General features: G+C 47.1%; 1 protein-coding gene across 1 annotated transcript; it reads left to right on the forward strand.

Moving 5' to 3' along the window:
• Positions 1-3,819: 3,819 nt before the first annotated feature.
• LOC136535932 (SART-1 family protein DOT2-like) lies at positions 3,820-10,301 on the forward strand. Its single transcript, XM_066528375.1, has 14 exons — positions 3,820-4,142; positions 4,511-4,603; positions 4,865-5,459; positions 6,401-6,566; positions 6,642-6,705; positions 6,871-6,984; positions 7,063-7,156; positions 7,238-7,304; positions 7,380-7,439; positions 7,564-8,170; positions 8,284-8,633; positions 8,913-9,133; positions 9,720-9,801; positions 9,908-10,301. Exons 3-14 carry the CDS (start codon positions 4,879-4,881, stop codon positions 9,986-9,988), a joined length of 2,487 nt encoding a protein of 828 aa, XP_066384472.1. The 5' UTR covers positions 3,820-4,142; positions 4,511-4,603; positions 4,865-4,878; the 3' UTR covers positions 9,989-10,301.
• The last annotated feature ends 261 nt before the right edge of the window (positions 10,302-10,562 follow it).

The following is a 10,562-nucleotide window of genomic DNA, read 5'->3' on the forward strand; positions in this document are numbered from 1 at the left end:
TTGCCTTGCCTTTCTCCGCTCGCCTTCTGGTTCCTACCGAACGGACGTCCCCGGTCGGATGGCTCCAGTCGGCTTTGAGTGCGCCGGTCGGAGAAGAGCGATGAGCAGGGTTCTTACGAGCCTCGGTCGGAGGGACGCGGGGTTGGAGTCGGAAGTAGGGCTCGGGGCATGCCTTTCGATCGGAGAGGCCGTCCGGAGATGGCTGGAGCATAAATCAAGCGCTCCGGTCGGATAGGTGAGCCGAAGTAGCTGATGAGCGGGCGTTGCTCTTCTTGGGCCTGGCCTTCCGATCGGTTGCTGGACCGCCCCTTTGCCATGTTGTTTTTAGACTCTTGGGCCGAGCCTTGACGTAGACGCCGGTCCCCGAGGGACCCCGGGTTTATGAACCCGACAGTTGAAATTTATGCATTGCTCTGGACCCTCTAGGTTGGATTCAGTAAGCACTAGGGGCTTGTTTGGTTCGTGGCCTAAACCAAACTTGCCTGGGTCAACAGCTGTCTGGATGCTGCCTGTGCTGCATTTGGATGGAGCCCTGGATAGCTGACTGGGACAGGCAAGGTGGCGTGAGCCAGGCGATTGAAAACGAGTGCCTGGTGCAGCGCACGGTGTTTGCTTGGGTTAGAGCTGTCGCGTCGGTAGTTTTTCTTCTTTATTTCTCTGCTGTAGCACTTTGGTGACCGAGATGACACCATTAATTAATATTTAAATAGGTACTCTTGTTCCTATTTTTTATTAGTCATTCGGTAATAGTTGTGGCCGAAATACCTTGAATATATTTTATTCTATATTTATTTCTTTATTATTAATAGTAACATTATTTGTATTTTATAATATTAATTTATTAAAAATTTATTTATATTATTTTTTGTATTATAATAATATGGATTGCTCTAACGATGTTAAAGTTAAAGTTATATACACAAGAAAACACATTTTCTCTCTCTATTAAACTTCTCCGACATATGCTTTCAACCAAACACATCATTTTCCTACTTGCCTGGCAAGGCATATTTCATTAAAATTCCAGGCAACACTTTTTACCAGGCAAGTCATCCAGGTCTCCAACCAAACAGGCCCTAGAAGTGTATGATAGTTACTTATCATTGATTTCCCGTGAAAGTTTGTGGACAAATGGTACGGAGGATGCATGTTTTTTTTCTTTTCCAGAAAGGTGGAGAGAAGAAGGGGGTTGTTTGATTTGGACGCCTAGAAAATGTATGATGCATAAATCATGTACTTAACCAAAATTGAATAGCTAAGCCCCCCTTTGGCAGGGCTTTTGCCGTGGCTTCTCGAGCGGCTTCGGGCGAAGCCCTGCCAAACGGCCACAGGCAAAACAGCTTGCGACAAGAAGCCGACAAAAGCCCCGCAAAACCGGGTGAATCAGTTCCTCCCCATGCAAGAAGCCAAAAATACCGGCTTATTCCAGCTCGAGCTCGTCACTTTCCATCCCTGTCCCCGACTTGCTCTCCTCCCCGACGCCACGCGTCGACGGCGGCCGCCTCGAGCTTCGCCCCGCGCGGCTTCGATCTCCCTGCACCGCTCCGCCGGCCTCGAGCTTAGCTCCAGCTCCGCCCCACTGTCGGCCCCTCCTGGCCTGGAAGGTGTCGGACCGGTCGGGGACCGTGGACGAGGAGGCGCCGAAGAGGAGGAGGTCCGGGACGATGGGGTCGAGGCCGGCCGCGAGGAGGCTACGGAGGTACGGGGCCCACTGCCACGTCGCCGAGGCGCCGAAGCCATGGAGGAGGAGCACGGGCCGCCGCGCGGGGCACGGGGGCGCCCAAAGGTGGACCACGGTGCTGGTGCCGGCCGGCGAAGGGAGGTGGACGGAGAAGGGGCAGAGGAAGCGGTCGTGCGCGGCTGCGAAGCTGAGGAGCTACGCCCGAGAGAGAGAGAGAGGGGAGGAAGGGAGTGGGTGACAGGATAAGGAGGAGAGGAGTGTGGCCGTTCGGATAAGGAGAAGAAAAGAAGGGGAGAAGGAAAGAAAAAGAAAAAAAAAAAGAAAGAAAAAGAAAAGAAAAATGAAGAGAAAAAAGAAAAAAGAAAATAGAGAAAAAAAATATAAGGATATTTTGGACATTTGACATCTTCTTTACAACTGGGAGAAGCCGTTTTGCTAAACGTTTTCATACAAATAAGCCAGAGTCAGAAAAAGCTGCTTTTCCATATGAGCCAGAGCCAGAACTGTTTTTTCACGAGCCAAAGCCGTGCCAAACAGACCCTAAATCATATAAGACATCTATTCCAGATATTTCACAGCAATGATGAAACGTAAGCTTTATGCCTGTACTATGTAGGAGTATGAGATTGGTCCTTTGCCTAGGTTTTATGATTTATCCCTAAGCTAGTACACTTTCTCCAGCAGCGGTACAGATGCATTTTGCCTGTTTCGTATCTTGCCGGCGCACCTAAGATTCGTCAAAAATAAGTAATGTTGTCGCAAGCGGCAATCATGCAAACCTTTTACCGGGTGCGGGGTTTGCCTCCCAGTCCCAGGAATTGCCTGTTTCGAGATGTAGCCGGCTCGGGTGCAACGTGCAAGCCAACAACATCACATCACCAACTGGGCTGCCTGCCTTGGTTCGGCTCGGCTCGGCTGCCCACTTGCTGCGTGCCGCGGCGCTCCCAGCCGCGGGCCGTGGGTCCCTCGCGCGCACATGGAATGACGTGTTTCCCGAGGGATCCTGGGCCCACCTGCCAACCACCACCGCGGGAGCCTCGTCCACGCGATCCCGCCCGTCCAGTCCAGATCCCACGGTGTGGAGTAAAAAAGCCACGATCAAACGAACGGGCTGCAGGCCGAGGCGATTGCGCCATTGCGGGCGCGTGGCGGCAGGCGGCAGCGCAGGGAGCGGACCCCACGGCGGAGCGGGCGCATGTGACCGGGGGCGGGCGGAGACCGCAGAAAGCGCGAGTCATCGGCGCGGACGGACTCGTGTCCTGCGCGGGGCCCGAGCCGGCAGGCCCCAGCCTCGGAACGCGGACGCGGGACGCCGCCGCCACCCACCGGGCAGGGCAGAGGCAGACGAGTGTCGTGGCTCGTGGCTGTGCTGCGCTGTGCGCCGGGCCATCGTCAGCCGTGTCCACTGTCCTGTGGGTTTGGGGCCACCGTGCGCGGGGCGCGGGGCAGCCGCCGCCCGCCAGGGGTGAACTGATGCGGGCTTCTGGGCTGGGTTGGCTTGGTGTCAAAATTTGCGTGCCAAGAATTTGATAAGTCAAAGTTGAGTAGCAAACCAAAATTATGACCTGTCAAATCTTCGACTTGGCATATTTTGGAAGCAAACCCGTCCAGACCCTTTGTTCCAGACTTGTGCGCGGCTGGTCCAATGAAAATGACCAATGCCCGTGACAAGCAAGACAAATGCAGGAGCGGCGATTTCGCTGCGGCCTCGGCAGCAGCTGCCGCTGTTGCTGTCGACGGTCGCTGTATGCGTGTACCTGTATGCCTTTGCTGTGCTGTGCTGCAGCTTCGGACGATGGAAACAGAATACTACACCGTTGCTGTTGCTGTTGCTGTTGCTGTTGCTGTTGCTGCTGCACGGTATAACCTCAAGTCCGTCGTATATACTGTAGCAATAATAAATCCTCTTTCTGGTCGGCACTGTTCGAGCAGCTATTGGGCCTGTTCTTATGGTTAGCTGGGCTTGTCCAAGACTTAACATCACATTGTCTTGGCCCGCTACTCACGCGCTTTCTAGTATACATGAAATCAGCCCAAAGTAACATATTACCACTCGTTTTCCTCCCCCACCCGAAGGCCCAGAGGTCCAGCAGCCCATATTCTCACCCGCAGGCCCAACAACGCCTGCTCCCAACTCCTCTCCCCCACGCTCACTCGTGGTCACGCACGCGACTCCGCGTTCTTCTCCCTGAACCGGCGTCCGGCGAACCCTAGCCTAGCTTCGAGTGGCGGCGCTTTGCTGGCCGACGAGCGGCGGCGGCGGCACGGGCGCACCGAGCCATCGCGCACGGCCGGCGCTCGACTTCAGTCTCCAAGGTAGGGGCAGGCCGGTAGCAACAGGCAGCAGCCGGTAGCACGCACCGCGGCTGCGCGGCACCGGCCTGCAGCAGCAGCAGCAGCAGCACGCAGACGCAGCAGGTCAGCAGCAACCTCGAACAGCGAGGCAGCGAGGACTGTTCCTGTAAGTTGAGATTCAGGCTTCGAATTTCCAATTCAAATTGTTAGGGATAGCAATTTGTCCCTAAATTACTTAGTCTAGTCTCTTGATTTCATTTTAGGTCTCAAGTATAAAAAAAATAGTGGTATCATAGATTTGTGGTCAAATTACTTATTCTAGTCTCTTGTTGCAAAGTGGAGAAACAGTCACAAGATGAGGTTGAGCAAGAGAGAGTTATATGCTCAATTTGTGGTTCAATTCTTGAATATATGAAATCATACTGAATTATGTGTTATATATTTCCTATATATAGACTATAGAGCACTATACATGCCAAATATTAACCTTTTGATTGTGAATTTTTTACCCTTATATACATTTTGAATACCCAGCTCCAAAATCCTGGGCACGCCACTGCCTTCCGCCTCTCTCCAGTCGCCTCGCGCCCTCGCCTCCATCCTCCACACACCGGCCGGCGACCCTGCGTACGCACCTGCCTCTCCCCTCGCGCCTCTGCTGGATCGTCGACGGCGCCCGGCCCCTGCGGCTGCGCCGCGCGCGGCCGGCGGGCAGCGGGAGCCAGCAGCCGCTGCTCGACCAAGGCGGTCGCGCCGCTTTGGGAGCGCTTATGCCCCATAGCGAAGCGCTACCCGTCCGCTTAGCGCTTCAGTGCGCGGAAGCGTGCGCTTAGTGCTGCTTTTTGGAACCCTGATTATGCCTAATAATTTCGTTTGTTTTTGCAAAAGTTATTCGGTCACCCATGTCGTCTGCGCCTGCGCTGGACGAGATGGAGCTGGACGGCGGTGAGCGGCATCGGGATAAGGAGAGGAGGGAGAGGCATAGGAGGGAGGAGAAGGACTACAATGGTAGTGGAAGAAGGGACAGGGACAAAGAGAAGGACGACAGGAGAAGGGAGAAGGATGATGGTAAGCATAGGGATAGGGACAGGGAGAGGGAGAGTGATAGGGATAAGGATAGCAAGTACAGGGGCCGGGATAAGGAGCCAGAGCGTGGCCGTGACCGTGACCGGGGCAAGGATCGGGAGCGGGAACCAGATCGGCAACGTGACAAGGACCGTGGCAAAGACCGGGATAAGGAAGCAGAGCGCGATAAGGAAAGGGAGCGGAGGGACAGGGATAAGGAGAGAAGCCGCAACAGAGACAAGGACAAGGATAGGGCAGAGAGGGAGGATAGGGATCACGAGAAGTCAAGGGGGAAGGGTCGTGGAGAAGATGATGCAGGTTCATCCAAGGGTGACAAGGGGGATCAGAAGCGGAGAGTTGATGCCTCAGGGGATGCTGAGCAGCCCGCAGCAGATGAGCTCCGAGAGCGCATTGCAAGGTAATTCCTTGGTCTTTCCTTCTTCATATGTTTGATAGCGTGTTGAGCAACTGTATGTCATCATTTGCCTCAGTTCAGAATGATATATATAGGTGATAGAGCAACTCAATGGAATTAATAATATTCTCACGGGCATCGTCTTCCTGCCACGTTTAACTGCGTCACCTTCTCTGCTGATACATAGGTTAACTCAAGACAGCATTTATGCATAACCAACCAACATTGCAAATACGTCTAATTTTTGTATGATTTATTTTACTTGTTGCGTTCATATGCATTAGTCAGGCAAAGTTGTGGCTGATGGCTGTCCCAGCACATTTAATGCGCATATGAAGTGCATTTTGGTTGAAACCAGTCTTGTGTTGTTTTAAACCTGCACAACTTTGAAGATTTCCTAAGGTTCCCAGGTTAAAACAACTTGGAAAATACTGTCTTACTGATGTTGAAATTATGAACAGAGAAACCTTTACACTGAAGAACATTGGCAATCTTTATCGTAAAGCATAAATAACATGCAAGTTCAGGAACATCTTATAGGGCTTAAGACTTTAGGCAACAAAACCTTTGGTAGTGGTCTATCTGCTAATGAACCATGGCCATTCAGTGTAATCCGTGATTGTCATATATTGTACTCCCTCCATTTTTAGAACTAATTAGCTTGTCCTAAATGTCATATATTTAACTACGGATGGTGTATCTGTTAGCATTCTGTATATCATTCCTGAATCAACTAATAATCTCTGTTTCTGTTCAACAAAGTACAGCTAAGTATATCATGATTTGGTTCTGCTTCCCTTTTCCATCTTCATCCATCACTTATTAAGCAATAGAGCTTGTAAATCATGATCAAGCTAGAGTTATAATGTTTCCTCTTGCTGTCAAATCTTGCTATTAAGCAATGAAACTTGCAAATATTTTCTAAATCAGGCTGTTTCCTGTAGGGCAAAGGAGGAAAGATTGAAGGACAAAAAGGAAGGAGGAATACTGGACGGTAATGATGGGGCTTCTGAGATACTGTCATGGGTGGGAAAGAGTCGTAAACTAGATGAAAAAAGGCAAGCTGAAAAGGAGAAAGCATTACGTCTTGCACGAGCATTGGAGGAACAGGTTATTATTGCCAATTGTTTTTGGATTGTCATAAGTTATGTGTCCTTCACTAACCTTAATCTGTTCTGATGTCAGGATAATATCTTGGCAGAAAATGGTGACGATGATGATGATGAAGAGGAAGACACTCAAGTTGGAGGTAGTGATATACAAGTCTTTGGTCGCAAAGAATTTTTTTCTTGGAACTTTTAATACTTGGCTAACTGCTACATTTTTTGGGGGTGATACAATTGTTTGTTTTTAATATACTGTGAATTGCAATCATGGTTACAAGTGCCTTTGTTTTTTGTTTTGGGAAAAACAGACCACTTATCTGGTGTTAAGGTTCTTCATGGCCTTGATAAGGTTTTGGAAGGTGGTGCAGTTGTCATGACTCTCAAAGATCAGAGTATTCTTGCCAATGGGGATATCAATGAAGGTAAAGGTTCCTCTCTCTCTCTCTCCCCCTCATCTTTTCTCAGTCTGTCCATTTTCTCTAAAAGAAAATAATTTGTAGATGCTGATATGCTTGAGAACATTGAGATTGGTGAGCAGAAACAAAGAGATGAGGCTTATAAGGCTTCAAAGAAAAAAGGAACTTATGATGACAAGTAAGTTCACACATGGTCGTTGGTTGTTGCTATTGTCTCATAGATTTGTCCGCTAATCTTCATTTTATTGATTGTTTGTAGGTTCAGCGATGATTCATTGTCAAAGAAGTCGATGCTGTCACATTATGATGACCAAATGGAAGATGAGGTAAACATTCTGTTTAGCTTCATTTGCTTGCATTTCCAGGATTTTCTGTAATTGTATTGTCTTTTAACTTATCAGGGTGTGACACTTGATGAAGGTGGACGTTTCACCGGTGAAGCAGAAAAGAAGCTAGAAGAGGTGATTTATATTTTGCCCTATAAACCATAATATTTCACTAGCGGCATCTCCCTTGTTTCTTGGGATAATACAAATACACTCTGCTGGTGCACTGCATGAACTGATAGACATTTTTTTTTGCCAGCTCCGGAAAAGGATTGAAGGTAATTATATTCAGAAAAAGACAGAAGACCTTACTTCCACCACAAAAATGGCAACAGACTATTTTACCCATGATGAAATGCTTAAATTTAAAAAACCAAAGAAAAAGAAATCCCTGAGGAAGAAGGAGAAGCTGGATCTGGATACACTTGAGGCAGAAGCAATTGCTTCTGGATTGGGGGCCGCTGATCGTGGGTCCAGGAACGATGGAAAGAGACAGTCCGCTAGGGAGGAAGAGCAAGCGGCTGATGCTGAAAAGAGGAATAGTGCATATCAAACTGCCATTGCAAAGGCTGAAGAGGCATCAAGAGCATTGCGCGAGGAGAAAACTGCACCTACTAAACCGGCTGAAGAAGAACTTGTTTTCGGTGATGATTATGAAGATCTACAGAAATCTCTGGAGCAAGCAAGAAAGTTGGCCCTAAGGAAGCAGGAAGAGGCTGCCGCTTCTGCTCCTCAGTCCATAGTTGAACTGGCTACTGCAACCAAGAGCCAAGAGGATACAGAAGCCGCAGAAGGAGATTCAGAACAGAATAAGGTTGTTATCACAGAGATGGAAGAGTTCGTGTGGGGACTACAATTGAATCAAGGTAACCTCTTTGAAGGTTTTTCCATATAATTTTTTGAAGATGTGTGATAGAGTTTATAAGTCCTAGTGATAATGAGCTCTTAAGTATTGACTACTGCTGTTATCTTTTACCAGGAACACGCAAGCCAGAAGACGATGTGTTTATGGATGAAGATGATGCCATGCCTTCAGGTAATCTTGCAAAAGATGACGCTAATGGGTTGGCAGAGATGGAAGAGGAAGCTCTGACAGAAATACCAGCCAAGGTTGAAGAGGATGGAGTCAAACCGGATGAGGTTATACATGAAGTTGCAGTAGGCAAGGGTTTAGCTGGTGCTTTGAAGATTCTTAAGGAGCGAGGAAGCCTCAATGAGGGAACAGATTGGGGAGGCAGAACTACAGACAAGAAAAAGAGCAAGCTTATTGGTGTGGAGGATGGACCTAAAGACATTCGCATTGAAAGAATAGATGAATTTGGTAGAGTGGTAAGTACTCAGCCACGTCCTGTCCTGCCCACTCCCACCCGGGTCTCCATGATGCATAGACACAACAGAAATTAATTACTGAATTGCATTTTGAATTTTTAATGATTTTGGCAAGAACTAACTTTATATAGATTGTTAGTACTATCTTCTTTTCATCAACATGATAATCATTTCTCTTTTGGTGCTATTCTTGCAATTTATTTTATGTCTGGGAGATTGGATGTGAAAAAATGACAATGTTTGTCTTGTCCTGAACAATGTGTGTTTTCTCCCCCTCAGATGACACCTAAGGAGGCATTCCGTCATCTTTCGCACAAATTTCATGGCAAGGGGCCAGGTAAAATGAAACAAGAAAAACGCCAGAAGAGATACGAGGATGATCTGAAAACCAAGCATATGAAATCTTCTGACACACCATTATTGGCCGCGGAAAAGATGAGAGAGGCTCAATCTCGCAACCAAACACCATACCTCATTTTAAGTGGCAACGCAAAAACAGGGTATGCTCACAACATGCTTATAACCTCCACTTTTGTATTTTAGTTTTCATTGATGCCACTAGCCTACTAAGCTTGCCGAATTGTTCTGATATCCTGGAATTCCTTAACAAAATATTTACAAATGTTACTCCCTTGATACAGTATTGCATTATGGTACACAGTTGTTTCTTTTGCTAATATTTCCTTTTGTTTATTAATCTTGATCAGTTAATATAAAATTGTTATCTAGTTATTTATGTTGGCCTTTTAAGCTTTGGAAAAGTATCAAGTGGAAACCCACTTGATAAGGATTATTGCCTTTAATTTAGACTTTGGAGGAACTAAATGGACACATGGATGGTTATTTGTGGAACTTCATGAATTTAGAAATAGAACACGAGGGATCCCAACATAAATAAGAATATGAGCCATCTGTTTTTTCATCCAATGGCTCATATGGGAGCTTGAGTGTTGTCAATAGAGACACTGTTAATCATCCCCTTCCAATCGAAGTTGATAGCCATCTTATGTATGTATTATTATGTAATAACTTCTCAATTTTTTTCCTGATGAGATGACTAATCTAGTTTATCTATGTTTATTTTAGTCAAACAAGTGATGCTAGCAACTATGCTACCTTGCAGACAGAGCAACCTGGGAGCCTAACACCCATGCTTGGGGACAAAAAGGTTGGCCTGTGATATCCCCTGTTGTATTCTGTAATATTCTTACTTGTTTAATGATGGACAATGCTATATATATTCAGAGATCTGATGTTGACTGGTTTTTCGTCAGGTCGAGCATTTCCTGGGCATCAAACGAAGTGCCAAGCCTGGAAGCTTACCTCCTCCAGTCCCAAAGAAACCGAAGAACTGAACCTGCTCTGCCATTCACTGTGAGTAGCAATCAGCCGACCTGCCAGGCACATTCGCTGTTAGCAGCAATCAGACCACCTGCTCCCGCAGGCTACAACAGGGCCAGATACCTACACGGCATGCTCAAGCCCCCCAGTGCACTGTTCAAAACTGATCACACTAACATTCTGACACGTTCGATGCGATTTTGTAATTCAGTGATAGGTGTGCATCCTTGCTCTGCCAAATGCAGATGTTGAACATTTAAGTGATGGAACTAAATATTGTTCTCGCGACACACCGTTTTGGTTTGAATAAACTGTAGTTACGATGTCTGCCTTGGGGTTTCAGTTGTTGCCAGCATTCAAGTGTCTTCGAATAGGGTTGACAAACTTAAGGTTGTGACAGCTTAAGGTTGAAGCAGCTTGTGTCAAGTACTAACCTCCGTTCTGAAAATGACGCGATTCTTGACTATTTAAATTTTTGATCCAGTATATATAGAAGAGTGTTAATATTTATGACATCAAATAGATATTATTATAAAAATGTATTTCATGACGAATATAATGTCACTTATTTGATATCATAGATGTTCA

This window comes from Miscanthus floridulus, chromosome 2 (genome assembly GCF_019320115.1).
Source record: "Miscanthus floridulus cultivar M001 chromosome 2, ASM1932011v1, whole genome shotgun sequence".
Taxonomy (NCBI): Eukaryota; Viridiplantae; Streptophyta; class Magnoliopsida; order Poales; family Poaceae; genus Miscanthus; species Miscanthus floridulus.